Raw genomic sequence first — 20,729 nt, forward strand, 5'->3', positions numbered from 1 at the left:
TGGTATGAACTATTTGCACGTTTAAAGCACAAATGGTTTTAATAATTCCTATTTGGAAAGACAGTTTCAAAAACACATAATTTAGTGTTAGGAAAAGTTTACTTGAATATAGTCTGTCTAAATTGTCACTGACACCAAAATCATTCAATGACATGCTGAAGCAATTCAAACTACTTGCAACTAAGTTCTAGAAGGCATTACAAATGTTAAAGTCCTCAAAGTATTAAGAATTCTGATCGAAGTTAAAAATACTAATTTTAGGTTTATTGAAAATTAAATATTAGCAAAAGCAAGATTTTTAAAGAAATAAGTTCATAAAATGAGTCACATTCAAGACAGACATTTTAAAAACAAATTACAAAATGAACCTATTGGCAAGCAGACTGCCATCTTGTGTGCTGCAGAATAATTTGATACTAATAAGGCATGGAAATCTGGGTTTCCAAACTTGCTTTCCAGAAATTAGTATTTAAAAAAGGATACTTCAACAGTTCCAAAACACGGGCATCTTACATGTAAGAGCAGTTAATGGGACACAGCAAATTTTTTAAAAATCACTGATTGTTTTTCCAAATGCAGACTTTGTAACTAGTCTTGGTATTATGGGTGTAGATTTAGGAATGATTTTTCTGTTAACTGCAAAGCTAGGGTGTTGGAGAACACATAGTCCAGAAGGTATGGGATACATGAAATTTCTCCCTCCAAGGTTGGAAATAAAGATCCAACCTTGGAGGAAGAAATCTGACTCTGAAAACATCCTCCTGGTGTCCCACCAACTTTTTCTAGCATTAGAAAAGTACCAGAAGTTACCACAAAATCACACAGCTCCCGTGACTGTGCCTGATTTGCTCCAAATAGGGAGGCTTCAGAAGTCATGAAACTGATGTAGATAAATGATTTCTCATGGGAACCAGGTCAGGAAAGGAAACCTCTAGTTTTTCCTCTCATAGCTAACAGGAGTCCACAAGGCCTGTTCCTGCTGAAGGTTTCTCCATCAGAGACCACCAGTGTTGCTATGCCTGCTTTTTGTTTTATTTTGTTACATACTGGAGAGATTGTTTAATCCTTCAATTAACTCCAAATAACATTCACTAGTAGTCATCTATGTCTAATTCTAATCTCTCTCAAATTCTAACTATAGGTAACATAGTCACAGTGGCAACAGCTTTGAAATATTTTTCAACTGTTCTTTAACATGGCTCCAAATTCATACAATAATTTTGCAAGAAAATTGTGCTAAATTTACATTTAAGTATTTAAAACATTTTTTTGCTATAGCAACAGTCAGTATTACATTTAAATACTTGTGCAAATAGCAACAAGGTGCTGCTGTAGCTGAGACAAATTCTGATTTGCAAGATTTTGAATTCATCAATACTGTAAACTTGAATTGACAAATTTTAAATCTTGCACTTTCCACCACTCGTTATAGTCAGTGGAAACATTTTGACAATAATATGATACATTCCCATTTGTATATAGTGCAAATAAACATTCTGCTGCTAGATTAATTTTGTGTGTGCAATGTTAATGGCATTCTTCTAACTGAAGTGGTCCTTGTGAACAATTATTGATACAGGAAAAATATTCCTAATAGTTCTCAAATCAGTACTAAAAGTGCAAATTCTGCAAGAAAAAAAATCAGCTGACATTACAGCCAGAATGTTTTATTAAGGTCCAGGAAATCATTTGGACTGGTCTCTGGAGAAATAGGTCAATATAGCTTGAATTTTTATCAAACGTTCTCTCAAAGATCTCATAGAAAGCACTGAAAGCTGGTATCTAGGGTCCACAGGGAGAACAGCTAGAAGCCACCAACACCAAGCAGGTCCATTAGCGGTTTCCTAAAAAGAAGAAACAAAAATAGTATTAAACTTAAAACTTCAGGACAAAAATATTATAATAAAGTGCTTATTCAATTACGTTTCAAAAGGAATATATTTACTAAGTCTAAAAATGCAGTGTTCTCGGTTATCTTTTTTTTACAAAATGTGTATGTAAAATAACTAAGGACTACCTTAAAAAATCAAGCATACTTAAAATGGTAGGCTAAATGTAGTCAGCAACATTCCAGACCTAACTTTAAAAAAGTCAATTAATCCACACTGGATTTTCCTACTTTTTCAGTAATGCAACCTCTGTTTTTTGTGCTTCCTCTTTTTTGTCTTACTTTTCTTATTCTGTTAATTTAATTACTCTATTACTCTCTTTACTAGCAAAGCAAGTGAAGTTCAGACTGACAAATGTCAGATACTATAGTTGCCAAATACCTGTATGTTTTCTTCCTTCTCTGGCATCGGACCAAAGTGCTGGAGTATTTGGCTATGAAATTTATTTCTTAAACTTTGAAACCAGCTACAAGCCTGGTTGTATACAAAATTATGGAGTTCTTGGAGTTTTCTCATCTCACCTTCATCTTTAATCTGTACATCAAGAAAATACAGCATAGTCACTACATTAAAATTTGGCCATGAAACTGTTTACAAATTACACAGCTAACTTGATATAAAGAATAAAATAAACAGAGTTCAATCTTTAAAGATGGAAAAGGGGAAAAATGCATAGCAAGGCAGCTCACCTCAAAATACAAGCACATATTATCACAAAGACAGTTGCTACAGTCAATCGTTCAAAGCTCTGAGAACTGAGAATGAGCTACTGGCTCAAGCAGTGTTTTCCAGCTATTCCTTTCCCAACTGGTTTGCTGGATGCCTTTCCTGATTTCACTGAGCAACAGTTAGCCATCACTGGGCCATGGTTTACTCCCTATCCAAGTGGAAGTTTGATGGGCTTTAGGCGCAGCTTAAGATTTAGTGCTTCCTGTGCACTAAATTATATTGTGAATATATGTGAAAGCTTGCAATGTACATGGAAATAAATGGCAAGGCACTTAAAAATGCCACAGAAAGGGAGGTCCTGACTACAGAGGAGTTCTACAGTGAATAATAATACATACAACAGGGATCCCTAACACTTTTAGGGCAAACATGTATTTTAGAAATTTTGAAAGTATGGCAGGCTTCATCCTTTATTTAATGCAGAGAAATGCTAATTTCAGATTATCTTTTCAAGTTAAATAATAGTTATTATTTCTAAACACTGTACCATTGACAGAATCCATATTCCTCGGGTTACAACCATTCATTCAGTTACAATGGCACTGAACAAATGATGCTTATGACTGGTCCTCAAAGTTCCAGCTGTTGCAGCGCTGTGGTTATGATCCAGGCGCTCAGCACCCAGCTCATGATTACATCACAGTGAACTGTGGTCGCATGACTGCAATTTCCAATGTTCCCTGCTGGCTTCCCACAAGCAAAGTCAATGGGGAAGCCAGCAGGAAGTTGGAAGTTGCGATCACGTGAGGCCCTCACTTAACGACCCATGCGGTCCTTGCTTAATGATGGCAACCAGGACTGCCGGAATTGCCATCACTAAGCAAAATGGTCACCTGATGTCGCACTTTGAGCACATTGCTTAGCAATAGAAATTTTGGTCTCACTTGCCATTGTAACCCGAAGACTACCTGTGTGTGTGTATGTGTGTGTATTCTCTACATTTCGTTAAGTTGTGTTACTAAAATTAACAGCACAGTTTCAAATTGGGAAAAGATTTGGTGGTTCTGGCAATACCAGGAGGGATCTTATAACTCCCTAGAGGAACTATTTCCCATGATTTCTCAAGGAACATCCAATAATCTACTTGATCCCAACAAAAAACAAGTAGCATTTGGGGAAATAAGTACATCTTAGGATTCTACTTTACTTTGCAGCAAGCTAGTTCTCTTTATTATTATTTTTAATTAAAAGAACCCTGGATTGTGAGGCCCTTCACAGTTATTCATGGCTGAGTCACCTCCCGCTAAGATTACTGCAATGTGCACTACATGGGGCTACTCTTAAAGCCACTCATAAGCTACAGTTGGCCAAAATCTAGCTAATGAGTTAGTTAGGAAGTTCACATGTTTGCCCATGTCACATTTCAGTTCTGTGAGCTGTACTGGCTACTGGTGGGCTCTTTGGTGTGATTCTTTAACTGAAATTTAGCCTTTAATTCAATGATATATGTAGGCAACAAAATAATTGATGGCCTTTAGACTCCCAGGAATGTGCAATAAAACTCACTATCAAAAATTATACCCTAAAAAAAGATTCTGTCTTGTTACTGGTTTAATGGATTAATAAAGAAGCACATATATTACTATATTACATACTTGTTAACATTTTGATAACTGTATTTGAGCATAATTGGTTTCCTTTACAATATGATCTGTATTTATGCATTTGATTTTATACATTTAAATATGTTTTTCTGAGGTGGTGTCTGCAGCTTTCACAGATCCTCAAAGGGATCCATGGCACAAAACCTCTGCCCTCTGTAACAATGAATTAAAATCAATACCTTACTAACAAAGGATCTAACTGGAATTCTATACACTTGTCATTCACTGCAAGTAGAATCTCTCTCCTCTTCCAATCAAATTAAGGGCAAGTTGCGCATTGGAATAGGACTGCAATACCCAAGTTGTCTTCTGTATAAGTAGAGGCAAAAATAGATATTTTATATACCTTTATATCTTCTAAATCCTCAATGTCTGCAGTGCAATAACCATCCTTCATCCCTTTCTGAATAACTCGGAATCTCTTTAATCCAATTGTATCCACAACAGATCGTCCATCTGGCAGATAGTCAAGATTTCTTATGTACAACATGCAGCCATAATCTGCAAATCTAGAAGAAAGGGCACTGTGTCAATAGCCAGCTTAAAAGAACTTTATACGTTTTGGTTTTCAGATTGTGAATATAAACCTACCCATTTTGGGGATCATGTACACACATTCCAAATTGTTTTGTCCCAGTTTCTATACTTCTTCGAATCATCAGTCTGTATCTTGGCTCAAACACATGGAGGGGGCAAGGCACAGTTGGGTAGGCCATAGTGCAAACAAAGATAGGAACACTCTTGGTCAAGCTTAAAACAGAATGCACAAAATAAAATGTTAAAATTAGAATTCTACCCGTGCAGGAAGATTTAACTCAAGATATCCCATCCCTCACCAATATCCTTCCCCCAACATTAAATTATATCCTTTCATTCTCTTCAAAGTGAATGGACCACTAGTCCAAAACTTTAACACACTGCATCAGACTGTGGCTCTGTATGGACCATCATTCAACATAAAGGCACTTAAGAGATGTGTGAATTACAGATAGTACTATTTTTCCTTATATTTAATATGTACTGTTATTTTCTGTACAGTCTCCTACATATTAATTCTTATAGAATCTACAAACTCTTGCAATAACTTAATACCAAGTCTTAACATAATATTAACATAAACAAGGAATGTTAACAAAATTTCACTCCACTTAACTGTTAACCTGTATAAATGGAACATGGATGTTTTAATTACTAGAATTTTCCAGTTTGCTTTTGTGGTACAAGATTCAAATAATATTCTGTAAGATTACTGTTCCAAAACAGTTTATTCTTTATTCTAAATGACTGTTAACAAGCTTTATTACACACAAAAGCATATACATACAACTAAACCTACCTTGAGAGTTCAGCTATTTCTTCGTCATTAATTCTTTTTCTCTCAGATAATTCAGTAGGCAAATACTTCACTATTAGTTCTTCTAACAACTGTGTAGTGCTGTACTCCCTACGTGCCAGAAACTAAAATGAAGGATAAATTGTTAAGCCATTAAAATTTCTTACATAAAAGCCAATCAATTTGTTTCATGTCATTTCAATTTCAAAGAATTAAGCAGAAAACACTGACCATACTGAACATCATCTGTTGCCTTTCTATAAGTTCAAAGAAATATACCATGATGTATGAGAGAGAGAAAATTGTGGGTGTGGGTGTCTCCTAAGCTTAAGTCTCCTTTCAACGGACTAGGTTTGCAATCAAGAAACTCATGGCCCAACACTTCCTTTCCCTATTTTCAGGAGATCCACAGAAATAGCAATCATAATGCCGCCTCTTTCACTCGCCAAAATTCTGTTCTGGCACCCAGAGCCTGTGCATATAAGCAGCTCTTGGGTATAAGGGAGGAATGGCAGAAGTGGTAGTCCATAACAAACGTGAGATGCTCTTTCAGAAATAGAATGGTACTGGCAGTCTGCATGGATTTCTGTCTGCCAATTCATCTCTACTCATCGCATTATCTTAGGCAAATTAGATTCCTTTATGGGTATGCATGCTATTCCTGCAGCTGACAACAAATGTTTTTTAAAGTTTGAAGGTCTGGTTGGGCCTCCTGTACCAGTAGGTTCCAAGGCAGCTGCTCCACTATACGTGTGCCACTGCATAGTAATGCATAGTGCTCTAGCAAAGACTATACTAAGCAACAACACTTACAGGTAGTCCTTGACTTAGGAGAACAGAGACCAGAAAATTTGTCATTAAGCAGTGTGGTCATTAAGTGAGGCATCACATGACCACACCAGATTTCATGACATTTTTACAGCAGTCATTAAATGAACCACACGGTCATTAAGTGATTCACGCAGTTCTCCATTGATTTTGCTTGGCTGGGAAGGTCGCAAATGGTAATCACATTACCCAGGGAATGTTGCAACCATTGCAAATACATGCTGGTTGCCAAGCGCCTGAATTTTGATCATGTGACTGCAGGGATGCTGCGACAGTTGTGAGTGCGAGGACCTGTAAGTCACTTTCCCCAGTATCATCGTAACTTCAAACTGTCCCTAAATGACTTGTTGTAAGTCAAGGACTACCTGTATGTTCAACTGGCATTTGCTGGAAATAGAATATAATCACTTTTAATGTAATTTCTCATGTTGAAAAAGCTCTATTAATTCTTGCTATTAATTCCCCATCTTTATGAAAAAGATTTAAGGCAGTTCACAAATAAAAATCACTGATATTTTAGTGTGCAGTTACTCATTTTTATATATTTAAAATAATAAATGTAATGAAATTCTAACATATTAAAAATGATTTTGAAGGTACTTAAGATACTGTGAGATTGATTTTAAAACTTATCAGGAATAAAGCCTTATGTATATATTAATCTGCAGCCTTAATTACATTTTTAAGAGGAAGATTTTGCAACCAGAAACCATTCCCATTCACAGAACAAAAAGTTATTAGACTACCACCAGTTTTTTTCAACTCTGGATTCACACTTCACTTTATGACAGATGCCTCTTACCATAAATTGTCATAAAAAGCATTACCTCTTTTAAGCTTTCTTTACAGAGGGGACACTGAGGAGCATGGTCCAAACAGCGCTGTAAACAGGTTTTGCAGAATGTGTGACCACAGGGTGTGGTCACAGGATGAAAGAAAAGCCTGAAACAATGTTACAAGGGATTAGTGAATGTATCCTTAAGATGCAAATACAAACAAATCATAAGAAAATAATTTGAAGGATGTACACAAAAACTGTTAGTATTATTAGTCAGTGAATTAGAGACAGGAAACATTTCAACCTCTGAAGCCAGCAATTTTTTGTGTGTATTTGTGTGTGTGCCTTCGAGTCAGCGTTGACTCAAAGCGTCCCTGCAGTTATATCTTGGCAAGATTTCGGAAGTGGTTTGCTGCTGCCTGCTTCTAGGGCTGAGAGAGAGTGACTGGCCCAGTTTCCAGCCTGGTGCCTTAACCACTCCCTCACACTGGCTCTCCAGCAATGGAAGCCAGCAATGGGAAATTTTAATAGATCTATTAAGCCAATTTTCTTTCATTTCAAGCTGAAAATAGGTGGAGAGTATGCTAACATTATTCAGAAGTGTCATTTTGAGGACTCCTGGTACTATTAAAAAATGAGGCCATCCAGTCCTACAACAAGCTAATTGCTAAGCATATATTTTAAACAAGTCTAGCCAGCCCAATCAGTTAAAGCTTATTTAAATAGCCTGAAATGTCACTTTATTCTTGCAGTCATATTAAGGGACTCCCTGAAAATCATGGAAACCTTTTCACAAAGAAATGATTTTCAGTAGCTTCTATGAACTGAGTTTAACATTAAAGGTTCCTTAAAGTAATGCTATAAGGTAAAGGTTTCCCTTGACATTAAGTCCAGTCGTGTCCGACTCTAGGGGGCGGTGCTCATCTCCGTTTTCAAAGCCGAAGAGCCGGTGTTTGTCCGTAGACACTTCCGTGGTCATGTGGCCAGCATGACTAAACGGAACGCCGTTACTTGCCCGCCGAAGCGGTACCTATTCATCTACTCACATTGGCATGTTTTCGAACTGCTAGGTTGGCAGGAGCTGGGACTAGCAACAGGAGCTCACCCCGTCACGCGGATTCGAACCACCAACCTTCCGATCGGCAAGCTCAGCAGCTCAGCGGTTTAACCCGCAGTGCCACCGTATAGTAATGCTATACTGTGATTAAAAAGATCATAAATTTTGAAATCAGACTGTATTACCTCAAACACAATGAGCATTCAAAATCTGCTACATCAACCAAATTTTCTGGAACTGCTCCACAACTGAGTGAAAAGGTAGCATTCCCTTTTGGAGTTTCTAAACAAGCAAACGAACAAGTATGATTAAAACATGAATTGGTGCATAACTCACAAAACAATATACATAACTAAATATTTACCTCCTTTTTTATGTTTATTCCTTCCATCTTCACAAAAAGTGATATCTTGTTCAGAAAAGGACAACTTCCTTTTTAAAAAAGCACCTTTCTCTTGGCCAGAAAGGAATGGTTCAGAAGAAACTCTTTTTAATCCATCATCTTTGGCATCTTTTTCTACTGAATCAAGAGAATGTGCAGACTGGGCACGTTGCAAATTTCCTCCAACAGTGTCTAATGTAACTTGTGGCACTTCTAAGTCCTATCAGAAAAGATTAGGGGGAAAAAATCAACATATCTTATACATTTTTGATAATGAAATGACAACTAAGATTCCACTAGCGCATTCAGCTTTTCAGGTACTCCATCTTTGTTCATTTATTGAACATATAGACTGACCATTTCATTTAAGTGACTCATGGAGGTTTAATTAATCTGCATTAAACATTTTCAAGTCACAAAAAGCTGGATGGAACACAAAACTGAAACCGGTTCCAGTAATCTTCATAATTATTTTGCATGAGAATGTTTACTTACCGACACTGGGGTGAGCTGTAAACAATCACAAGGTTCTTCCATTTCAAATTCAGAGCTGTGCATAAGCTGTTTATTTCGATCATATGAAGAATTCAAAGCGGATTCTTTCAAACCCTTATTCACGTTTTCTGGTGACAGCAAATTGCACAATATCTGTAAAATTGACATTAAGGAATAAACTACAACAATTATTACATTCATGTATGGCATAAATAGATTCCTTCAATATTGTTCCAATATTTAGACATAAATAGAAGCTCATTGTTCTCCCACAAACTGACAGACGTCTCAAATTAACCAACAATTATTTCCCCTAAACTTATTCCATTGCTTTGAAACCACACACACTTTTATGGTTGCACTTCTTGTCTGATAACACTTTAATTTATATGCTTCTTTTCAGCCAAAATTGGTTCTAGAAGCTGCCACAGTTAAATTCCCGTAAGTGAACTCCAATAAAATCATAGCTTAAGGGATTACAATGATTGGTACTTCATTCCAGCCACTCCTGCAGAAACGAATCCCTAACACATGTAAAGCTTCACTCACAGAAGACAGAAACTCCCACTCAGCTGACTTCTTTACCTAGCTCCTTATTGGACTACTTCACATTTTATGAAGTGTTAATTTAAGGACTCTTATTTTGAACAAAATCAGCTGTCTGAAAATCTTCCCTGTTTCATCAACTAAGACTATGTTCCTGCTTTTTGTTTTCTACGTGAATATTAGTTATCTATAGCACTGATTAAAATGAAAGCAATAGTTATATAATGGCATTGCATGGTCCTCAGGTACCTCCTAGCATCTATTCTGTGATCCAGAGAATTAATTCCTAGATTTTGTCAAATGGTTTTGATGGCATAAGTATTTGTTTTTGGTAGCATCATTACTTTTCTTGGATTCTTGCAAAATTTTGCCCCCAACACCACCACCACCCATCCCAAGAGCATGAAAATCTCTGTTTTATTATTATTTTCAACCTAATAGAATATTGGAAAGAAAATATGTAAATAGGCTTGGGAGTCTGTTTATTCTCCCCCATGTGGGGGAGATGGGCAGTGATAAAAATATAATAAATGAATATTTTCCCTAAGGGAGGGGCAATTGGAAGCAGCCAGGAATCTGACTGCACCATTCTAAGCAACCCTCCCTTCCCACTAGTCACGGGACCCAAAAAGGTGCTGCTATTAAGGGGCTGGAAAGAATTTTAGAAATCATAATCTGCATGCTTTCCAACGTTATTTCTTAAACGTAAGTCTGACCAGAAAGGTTATTTATAAGAATGTGCAAGTACCTTTTCTACTTCTAGTTTTGCTAGAATAAATCCTTCATCAAGTGATAGGCAGTGAAGAAAGACCTGTAAGGCATCTTCTACAGAACCAGCATTATTAAGTACTGTTGCTCTTCTGAAATATACCTGGAAGATGATTTTATAAATAGATATAAGACATATTTATTGTGATTGAGTTTGCTTTACAAACCTAATCCTGAGCATACTTTTTCTGAGGTTACATTGCTTCTTGTTACTAGGTTCAAGTTTGTTTTTAAAAACATTACTAGATTTCTGCTAAAACTAAAATAAATCATACTGACATGAAGCTAAAAGAAAACAATACACTATAATACTTATACAGAAAATAATTATCGTATGTAATTTTTAAATACATACAGTAATTACATTTTTTAATTAAGCATTTTAAGAAAAGGTAAAAAGGAAAAATAAAGCACAATGTGGATAAACAGGGAATATACAAGCATAACAGAATTAGGTTAAATTTTAAATATTTCACTGATTAGTTTTTATTAACTGACTATACTATATTCTTTTAAAAACTACAAATCATTGTTAGAATCCAATTAACATATCAACAGCAATAATTAATGCAGATAAATCATAAAACAAGATTAAGTATTACAGTACTTTCTATTCAAGCAACTGAAGGCTTTATGTTAAGAAAAACCAAAAATTCAGATGTGGTACAAGCCTATAGAGTTATAATCCAAAAATGGTTTCCAACTTGAATTAAATTCTGTATCAGATTTACTTGTGAAATAAAAAGTTACTTTGGATATTATGGTGTACTCTCAGAGCTTAATTAGCCATTCTTCTGCAGAAGGCATTGTGGGTTCCAATAAAAAACATACAGTATTTTACAAATATTTACCATGTACAAAGTTAATTTGGTACATTTTGTTTGAATATCAGGTTTAGTAATATTTACTTTTAAAATAGCATGTTGGACATTCAGCTTCTAAAATTTGTTTCATTCTATTAAAAACCATTCCCCAAAATTGGTGACCTTTACATCAGTGCCACCAAATACAGCAAAACAATCCAACAGTCATTACATTTCCAAAAATTTTTAGAGAATGAACTGTCCATTTTAGCAATCAGTACTGGACAAATATGTTGTTTATTCGTTTAGTCGCTTCCGAGTGATAAAACATCTTATACCAGTGTTCTCTAAGTATAATATTCAGTGTAAATTTATTATTTTTCTTCCACTAAAATTCCCATTGTTGCATATCTGAATCTGTTTAATCATGTAGTCTTTAATATGTTTGGCTTCTGAATCATATTTCACCCACAATTTATAAATAAGGCTCAGCAAATGATCTAAATTTTCTCGTATTAAACATATCATTACATTCTGACCACATGGAATAATACTAATCAGTCTTTCCACTACATCAATAGACAACCATTTCATAAACAGAAACTGAACACATATTGTCAATCCAAGACTGTATATCTGGACTGCATATATTTTCTTTCCAATTTTTAATAATAATTTTTTCTGATTTACTCTGTGCTAGGTAAAACTACAATTCTTCATACAGTGATAAATTTCAAATTTTGGATACTTCAAAAGTACATTCACATCTTTAAGCTGCATGATTTTTAAACACTATATTAATAAACTTACTGCTACTAAACCAAAATGCAGCAGTAGAACAAGCCTGTTTTATATGAGCAAACTGTGAAATTATACTTTCATCCAACATCTTTCAAAGGTACCCTTACAGCCTTTAATTTAATTCAACAGAGATATTGGTAAAAATGAAGCCAAGCTCCTATCATGAGATCAGATGGGTCACATTAATAACTTCCTACTTGTACCCATTGTTTTTTTTAACTTGGTCACACGTTTTCTATAGAAAAACTGAAGTCAAAATAAAGGTTGAATGATAACCAAAAGTCAGGCAAGTTAAAACCCACATCATTATATGAGAACTGTAATTTAGACAAAATCCAGGGCTTTGTCTTCCCATAGAAAATGTCTCCCTCCCTCTCTATATTTTAAATTTTTATCCTGCCTTTATTATTTTTATAAATAACTCAAGGCGAGGGACATACCTAATACTCCTTCCTCCTCCTATTTTCCCCACAGCAGCAGCCCTGTGAGGTGGGTTGGGTTGAGTGTGTGTGACTGGCCCAAGGTCACCCAGCCGTCTTTCATGCCTAAGGCAGGACTGGAACTCACAGCATCCTGGTTTCTACCCTGTTGCCTTAACCACTAGATCAAACTGGCTATTTATCAATCTGCTTGAAGTAACATAAAGCTATTAGCACAGGTTTATTTTGAATATTCATTTTTTTCATTTAACTTGTCCTACAACTTGAAGAGGATTTTTAACCATCCAATTATGTTGCTATTTAATTTTAATATATTTACATCTTCAAATGAAGAAAATTTTATTTGTGGATATAAATATATCAAAAATGTCCACTTCACAAATTAAAGGCCTCTTCAGTGTCCAGTAAGAACAATGCTGCTTGCACTTTTCTGAATATGCATGTAGAATGTCAATCTGAAATCTAACATTAGCAGATGCTTGGTGAACTTTTGTAAAACCAGATTGTGCGGAATAAACAACTGAATGTCATATTATTTGCAATCTACATGCTAGGGTCACTGTATCTGAAACTGGACAATAGCTTGCATAGTCAGCAAGATCTTTATCATCCTTCAAAATCAATTATGTAAGCCTCATTGAAGGAAGCTAGAAAAACTTTGTTTACAAAGGCATAACTAATAGACTTCCAATAATATTGGGGCAAATAACTGTGTGGACAGGCTAACTAGGTACAAGATTTAAAGTATTAGCACTAGTCTTAGTGATATGGTTCACATATCAGTCAGCAGTGGATCTGTACTTTCTTCCTCTGTTGTCTTCTGATGGTTGCACTGCAGTTAAGATCACTGAAGGGGCAGAATTCTGAACTCTTTTTAGAGAATGAAATTTAGCATGATTTGTGAACAATTAGTTCCTTGGCTGCCATTCATAATACACTTGTGGCTTTCTGAGGCAGATACTATCTTTTTGTGCTGAAGCCGACAGATTATAATATCTCTTGGCTGCTGTTTGTATTTAATTTTTCTGTACTGTGTTTAATTGCTTTTATGATTGTTCACTGCCCAGAGTCACTGGTTTGAGATGGGCGGCTATACAAATTGAATGAATGAATAAATGAATAGATAAATCCTTCATAGGCTTCCTATAACTACTCCATATTTACAGCAAGCAGATACCACAATTGTATTCTCTGAAGCCTTGCTTCTTCGAAGCCAACTGTCTTTTGCTGTTATTCTGGCCACAAACTATTCTGGACTATTATTTCCAAAGCTTGGCAAATGCTCAGTTCTTCCTTTCAGTAATTTTAGCTGATCTTTTGCCTTTTCCTAAGCTTTCCTCCAGCTAGGACTCCCACTGCTGTAACAGATTCCTGACAGCTTGTAACTGCCCTTTTTATACAGTTTCAGGCAGATGTCTCTGACAAACAAACTAAAATTCCCCTGTTTCTGCCAGGAAATGAGAGTACATAGAATGGCTATAAACCAAAGAGAGCAAATAGAATGTTTGCAAGTTTCCTGTCAAAGCCTGATCTTTTGAATCTTCCTATGTAATATGCAAGTTATAACACTTATTTAATTGCTTTAGTAACTGCCAGGGAGGTTACCACAAGGAAACACCAGCCACAAATTAGACAGTATTTTTTCATCTTTGCAAACCTTTATACTCTTATTAATACAAATTACACTACAGAATACAATACTTACATTGTACATATTTTAAACATCTTTTATTCAGGATCTTCTAGATATTGCACATTGACTTGACACTGTATAATGTGTCCAGAGACTGAAACTGGCCAGTTCTTTCGTAGAATTAAGGATGAGGGATCATTGACCCAAACTTGAAATATCTGTATGCAGACTCATACATCCTTGCCACTGCCTCCAGAACAAGCAGGCAGATCCTCTAATCCATGGGTTCGATATAGCCCAAAGGGTTTCTCCTTACAGGGGAGCCTTCCCCCTGCTCCTTTGCCTCTTTCCATTGATGAACTATAATATCTGATTATCTGGCTGTAGCCTGCAGTGTCCACAGTGTGCTGTGTTTCCAAATGCAATGTTTCCAAGTGCTTGTCCCGAGCCTTATTTAAAGCAGTTCATTCCATATTTTAACAACAAAAAAGCACTCCTAGATTATTGTACTCATTTCAAAGATAACCCAAATAACTGTCCTTATTCCCACAATATAAGCTAAGGAACACAACAAGGAAAAGCAAGATCAGGAGGGAAGAGAGGGGAAAAAAGCCTACTCTGGAACTACTCTTAAAGATAATATCCTTGAATGACCAGAGAGAAGAAATAGTTCCAAAAGCCTGATGGAATGCATTCTAAAGATTATAGTTCAGGGAGGTTCAAAGCAACCGTTAGTCAATAACAGTGCTAGGGCAGCTGGCTTTTAGTGCATCTCTCAGACCAAAAACTGTTCTCAGCCTATGCTCTAGGCCAGCGTTTCTCAACCTCAGCAACTTTAAGATGTGTGGACTTAACTCCCAACTCCCAAAATTCCCCAGCCAACATGCTGGGGAGCTGAAGTTGACACATCTTAAAATTGCTGAGGTTGAGGAAACACTGGCCTAGGCCATGGTTTTTCAAACTGTAATTCCTTGGAACCTTAGGGTTTTTCAAGAAGTTGATGGGGTTCTATGAGAGACAACAGATTCATTTAAATACAGCCATTTTTCTGTCACTAGAACTTTGCCTCTTGATCAGGGGCTCTGGGATTTTTTTCCCCCCTTTAACTAACAGGTCCCTGCAACCTGAAAAAATTTGAAATCCATACTCTAGGCAACATTTTCTGGGTCCTACAGAATGGTGGCAATGATACAGATCTTTTGCAAGAAATATACATTATACCTGCTTTAAACACACAAAAAACAAAACAAAAAACTTTTAGGCATAATTTATCATTTTTCATGTTAGCCTTTTAGATACATTATGAAAAATACAGAAACCTACATTAAAGATGTAACTTCACTTTGCATTTATACCTACCTCAGGCCAGTTTGGCATTTTAGCAGTAACAGCATTCAGTTCATCTAGTGCAGATTTAAATTCTTGGAGACCAGCATAAGATTCAGCTCTGTAAATTCTTAACATTAAATCACTGGGATCTAAAATAAAAGGACACACATATACATATTTAGAATGCAGCTTACTGAACCCAAATTGTAGAACTCTGTACTTTAAAGAGCACATATAATATAAACCTAGACAACAGATACTCAGCTATGGATAGTAAGATTTGCCTCCAAGTAATCATGCAGGAAAATGTTCTATGGCTAAAGATTGGTTACTAACATTTTGACAACTATTTGTAAAAATTTTGAAAGATAATAAAGTAACCTAATTACAAGAAATGTTGTGTATATACTGAAAAGAAATTTCTGAAAGCTATATCAAGAAAATTTTAGGTAATCTGTAATAAAGTTTTGGAAAGTACAACCCAGTTTAGGTCCACATGTGGCCTCATGTCTTCATAGATTTGAAGACAAATCAATAGCAATGCCTTGATTTTGATATTTCTTCACTTAAATAAAGATCACTATGATCCCCAAAGTCTATCAGAAATATAATTTCTTAATATGCTAAAAAGCAAAGACAGCATAATTCAGTGCTTCTACTCCGAGTTTTTCAGCAGAACATTTTGTGACTGATAGTTCCATAAAACAGTTACTTACGAATACAACCAAGAACAGAAAAAATCAAAATACAACTTTTGATTAAACATTTACTAATCTTCATTTTAAAGGCCATTGGACTGTGGGCAGGGGAGGAAGGAAGGAAAGAACTATGCTATAGTTGTATCTCCACTGTCATGTGTAGTTGTGCCCTAAGAATCAAAGGTACATAATTTTAAAAGAATCTTCAAGGGCTAATTGTAAGGAGCATCACAAGACTTTACTATAGTTTTAGGATTTAAAGCAACTTAAACACATTTACAAAGAAATTAAAAAGAAAAAAACATTTTGCTCATTTCTCCAAAGTGAACCTAGGCACATTCAATTACATTACTAGATTAAGTATTTTTGTCTTTCTTTTCTAACATGATGGCAGGTAATGGGGAAAATGATATTTTGATTAATATTCAAAGATTTCTCTGATGAATTTATATAAAAATCTGCCTCAAGATAATGCTTCTGTATGAGAAAAACATAATGCCAAGGCAGCACACCAAAATTATATAATTGCTGTCTTCCTCTTGGTGACAAAGAATTTGTCAATAACTTGCAGCAATTTTTAAAACTGTCATAAGGTCTAATAACTCATGCTTTTATCTAAATATTTTTAAAACTATCCATTGGAACATAAACTGCAGATGCTGTTTTCTAAATATTTCATAAACCAATAAATGCACAATAAAACAAAGCATTTAAAGCAAGTAGAGCTGAAGTCCTTTCTACAAAAGCATAGCTTTTTGTGGATCCATTCTATCTGATCTCTTAAGACCTGGTGTTAAATATCTTCTGTTAATGAAGTCATATGGTAGAAGAATATTATACAATTAAATAGGCACATTTTAAAATTATTATATTCAGTTTTTGTCCCCCAAAGATCATCCTAATCACAGGGTTGTATTAAATATTTAGAGTAATAACCTTATACCATGCTTCTGCATTAGTTAATTTACTGCTTCTCTACTCCATGCATATTAGGTCAGACTGCAGACCCTTACTGCAGTTATTTCTACATTTCAAAAATTATCTAATAATTTTATCTCACTCAGAATTATCCCTTACAAGACATACAAACGACATGAACTGAACATGAATTTTGTTTTAATGCTTTGTAGTTCATATATATTAACTGAGTTCCTTGCCAAAATGTTCAAGTGTAACAGATCTTTCCTCAGTATTAAGATATTTGGTTTCAAATTTCAAGCCCAAAACTATGCTACCCTGATTATTTAAACTGTTTCTTTTCCTGCATCGGTTTTAATTTTAGAAGATACAATATCAAGGTCACAGAATCTTAAGTACAAAATAAAAGCTGAACAATGTTCATAAATAAGAATGTCTCTAGTATGATATAAACTATCAGAAAAACAAACAATTGGACAAATTAGTGTCAAAATGGCTACTAGTCTAGACATACAATTAGGAAACAAATAAATATAAATATGATCAACTACCATTAATGTTTTTCACATAGCACTGTAAATACTTACTCAATGATAAGAATGCTCTAACGTGCCTACTGAATTACCCTAAACGTATCTCTTGACCTCTGTATATCCAAATCTTTTTCCAGCAATGTGTTGTGAAAGACCCAAATGCCTGTGATATCACCAGTATTATACAACATTTCCCCTTCCACACCCCCATTTCCTTATGCAACTAGCACCAGCCAGTGAATTATCTTAGTAACACTTGAGGAAGGCTGAATATAACGCTCCTTTTGCTAAAATTTCTAGGTCCAGAGTGATTCATAATCCTCCAAACAGGTGTACTAAACCATTTTCACAGCCAATTCCTTTAACCACCAAAAACACACTTGATCATCCATCTAAAGAATTCCTCACTTTACAGAGTGCATAAATACTGAAGATGACTTCTGAAATAATAGCTCAAGCATTCTCCTGTCTCTTTAGAAAATAACCACACAAATTAACTTGTCCTTTAGCTGCTACATTCATTAACAATGCTCATCCTAAAGAATATCTTCTACCTAAGTTCCTCCCGAACTGTCTGTCTCATGTAAGGAAGTACTGTACCAACTTCTGAATCTTCTGGAGAATTTTATACAGCCAATAATAATAATAATAATTAATAATAAAGTTTTGATGTAATATTGCTAATACAGCAAACCATTGCGAGTTAAGTACTCTTTCACCCTTCACCACAAAGCCATTAGTACACATCACCGTATGATTAGCCTTTTTTACCTTAGATATAAATTAAGAAAAAAAATCCGGTGCATTCATGTTCCCAGTCTGAACCTCAATTCTTATAGCAGCCAGTGAAAATACTGGTATCTAAGAATCCTACTGGTTTGAAAGTTGATTCACATACTTTCCCTGAAAAGCTAGTTCTACTTTCAAGTGCTAGTTTCCAGAAGCAAAGAACGCATTTGATTACACAACATAGTCCGATGAAGCCTTTGAACTCGGAGAAGGACCGATGCTTGTGATCTGCAACGTCTGGGTCACCAGAGGCATGAACAATCCAAGATGCACAGGTCTGTCTTGCGAAGTCTAATCCGCATGTTTCCCGGATCCCTTCACGTAAGTAACCTCGGCCTGCTTCCTGGTCCACTAGCCCAGGATCGGAGACCCGTTACAGCAAAACTCATCTATGATTTTATTTCAAACGCGCTAGAGAACCGGGCGGAGGGTTAAAAGGACGCTGACGCCGTGCCTCCCCTGCCTTACCCTTTCGGAGGGCCTGGTCGGCGGATTCTCGAGCCACGCGGGGCCGCCCCTGCCTCAGCAATTCGCCGAGCCGGCGCCACGTCCGGCCCCTCGCGCACTCCGCCGGGAACCACTTCTCCCCCAGGTGCGCGAGGACGACGGCGACCGACGTCCCCCGGAGCGGGTCCCCGCAGTGACGGCAGCGGGCGTGGAGCCTCTCCCGCAGGCAGCGGCGGCAGTAGGTGTGCCCGCACGACGCCGTCACCGGCTCGTCCAGGAAGCCGAAGCAGCCGCAGCAGCGGAAGAGCTCCGCCGCCCGGCTGGGGGGCGCCGGTGGCGGCTGCTCTTCGCCCTCCCCAGCTTTCTGCCCGTCGAGGCAGTCCGCCAGGGTGCCCAGGAGGCGCCGCGAGCCGGAGGGGGGCGGCGGGGCGAGGCGCAGCGCCGCCGAGTACGTCTCCAGAGCCCCTTTCAGGTGGTTGCCCAGCGCCAGGAGTTCCCCGCGCCGCAACAGCCACTCCTGCTCCGGCTGCCCGCCGCCGCTAGCCGGGTCGAGAGCCGCCTCGGCATTCACCGCTACCGGCGAGGACGCCATTTCTTCCCCCCCGCGTTTCTTCTGCCGGGACGCAGACGGGGAGGGGGGTGTTGAGGGGGCGGCGGTCTGCGACTCCAGCCGCCACCGCTCGCTCTGGTGGGGAATAGGACGGCCGTCGGGCAGGGAGCCTGTGCGTGTGTCTCTGCCTCTCTCTCTCTGGGCGGGCGCGCTTGCGCTTCCGGTAGGGTTGCGCGGTCGGTGGTTGCTAGCCGTTAGGCGCGCGGGCCCGCATCGCCCTCTCTCCCGCCTCTTCCTTTTTTTTTTGTTTTTTTAAAGGAAGCCCGTTCCCCCTCGTAGGCCACGGTAGGTTCCACCCCCACCTTTCCCTCGCCGGCGCGAGACAATCCCCACCGCAGCCCCTCACTTGCATTAAAAAAAAAACCTGTGCGTCATCTGACTTTTCCACGCAGGCTTACTTTCGATTGGCTAACGAGCGCGGAGAGGCGCGCGACCGGGGAAAGGGGCGGGGCGGGGCAATTATAAAATACGGCCACGTGCTGCTGGTGCTTTCTCAGAACTTCTGCGGGTGGGGGGGGAGGAGGAGGAGGAGGAGGAGGAGGAGGAGGAGGAGGAGGAGGATGGGGCGGAGCTCGGAAGGTGGGCGGTGCTTGCTTCCGGGTGGCGGGATTTCAGGAGTTCGTCTTTGTTTCTTCCGGGGTGGGGGGGTACAATTTTGGTGTGTTCTGTTCCCACGCGCGTTGGTTTTGCGGGTTCATCTCGAATAACCCTTCTGGTCAAGCTACGCTCCCCCTGCAGTGGTATCTGCAATAAGCTTGGAACCTTGATTTTTATTTTACAGAGGCTTTCAGGGAAAAGCTCTCCAGTGGGAACTGTGCTAGGAAAAGTGGGAGCAGTAGTCTGGTTAGTTTTCTGGAAACTTTCAAAGGAGAAAGACGATTAAAAAAAAAAACACCTTAACTTCGCGGTGTTCTCGTAGCGTCCTTATCCGAGACCGCCGCCGACTCAGGCATACATCCTTACTCTTCGATATAGCAACACATTACGGCCAAGGACTGCCATTTGGGGGACTAACCAAAGCCCTCGGCCACCAAATGGAAAGGGTGGAAAGGAAGCCTGCATTGTTTTCTGGAGAACGGATGTTTCCGGACCCCTGTACAACGTTTTTTCTCGTTCCTGCATCTCTTTCTCTTGCAAACAAGAAAACAGCAGCGTATTTAATAATCTGATTTGTGTGGCTAGTCAGCTGCATGATCAGTGGGCCATACACGCTGCCTGCTGCTTTTGGCGACCCTTCTCCAAACACCCCCTCTCCCCAAAAGTGCCGGCAACCTTGCTATGTTGATGACCCCCTCCCCATGGCGAGGCTGACAGCAGTG

General features: G+C 38.0%; 1 protein-coding gene across 1 annotated transcript; it reads right to left on the bottom strand.

The window, feature by feature from the left end:
- Positions 1 to 242: 242 nt before the first annotated feature.
- LONRF1 (LON peptidase N-terminal domain and ring finger 1) lies at positions 243 to 19,527 on the bottom strand. The gene is made up of 12 exons (XM_063309784.1): positions 18,822 to 19,527; positions 15,446 to 15,564; positions 10,390 to 10,512; positions 9,096 to 9,248; positions 8,583 to 8,820; positions 8,404 to 8,500; positions 7,211 to 7,325; positions 5,559 to 5,680; positions 4,814 to 4,972; positions 4,569 to 4,731; positions 2,271 to 2,423; positions 243 to 1,844 (listed from the first exon to the last, which is right to left on the bottom strand). The coding sequence occupies exons 1-12, from the start codon at positions 19,390 to 19,392 to the stop codon at positions 1,686 to 1,688; spliced, it is 2,172 nt and encodes a 723-aa protein (XP_063165854.1). The 5' UTR covers positions 19,393 to 19,527; the 3' UTR covers positions 243 to 1,685.
- Positions 19,528 to 20,729: the final 1,202 nt, after the last annotated feature.

Source organism: Candoia aspera, chromosome 8, assembly GCF_035149785.1.
Source record: "Candoia aspera isolate rCanAsp1 chromosome 8, rCanAsp1.hap2, whole genome shotgun sequence".
Taxonomy (NCBI): domain Eukaryota; kingdom Metazoa; phylum Chordata; class Lepidosauria; order Squamata; family Boidae; genus Candoia; species Candoia aspera.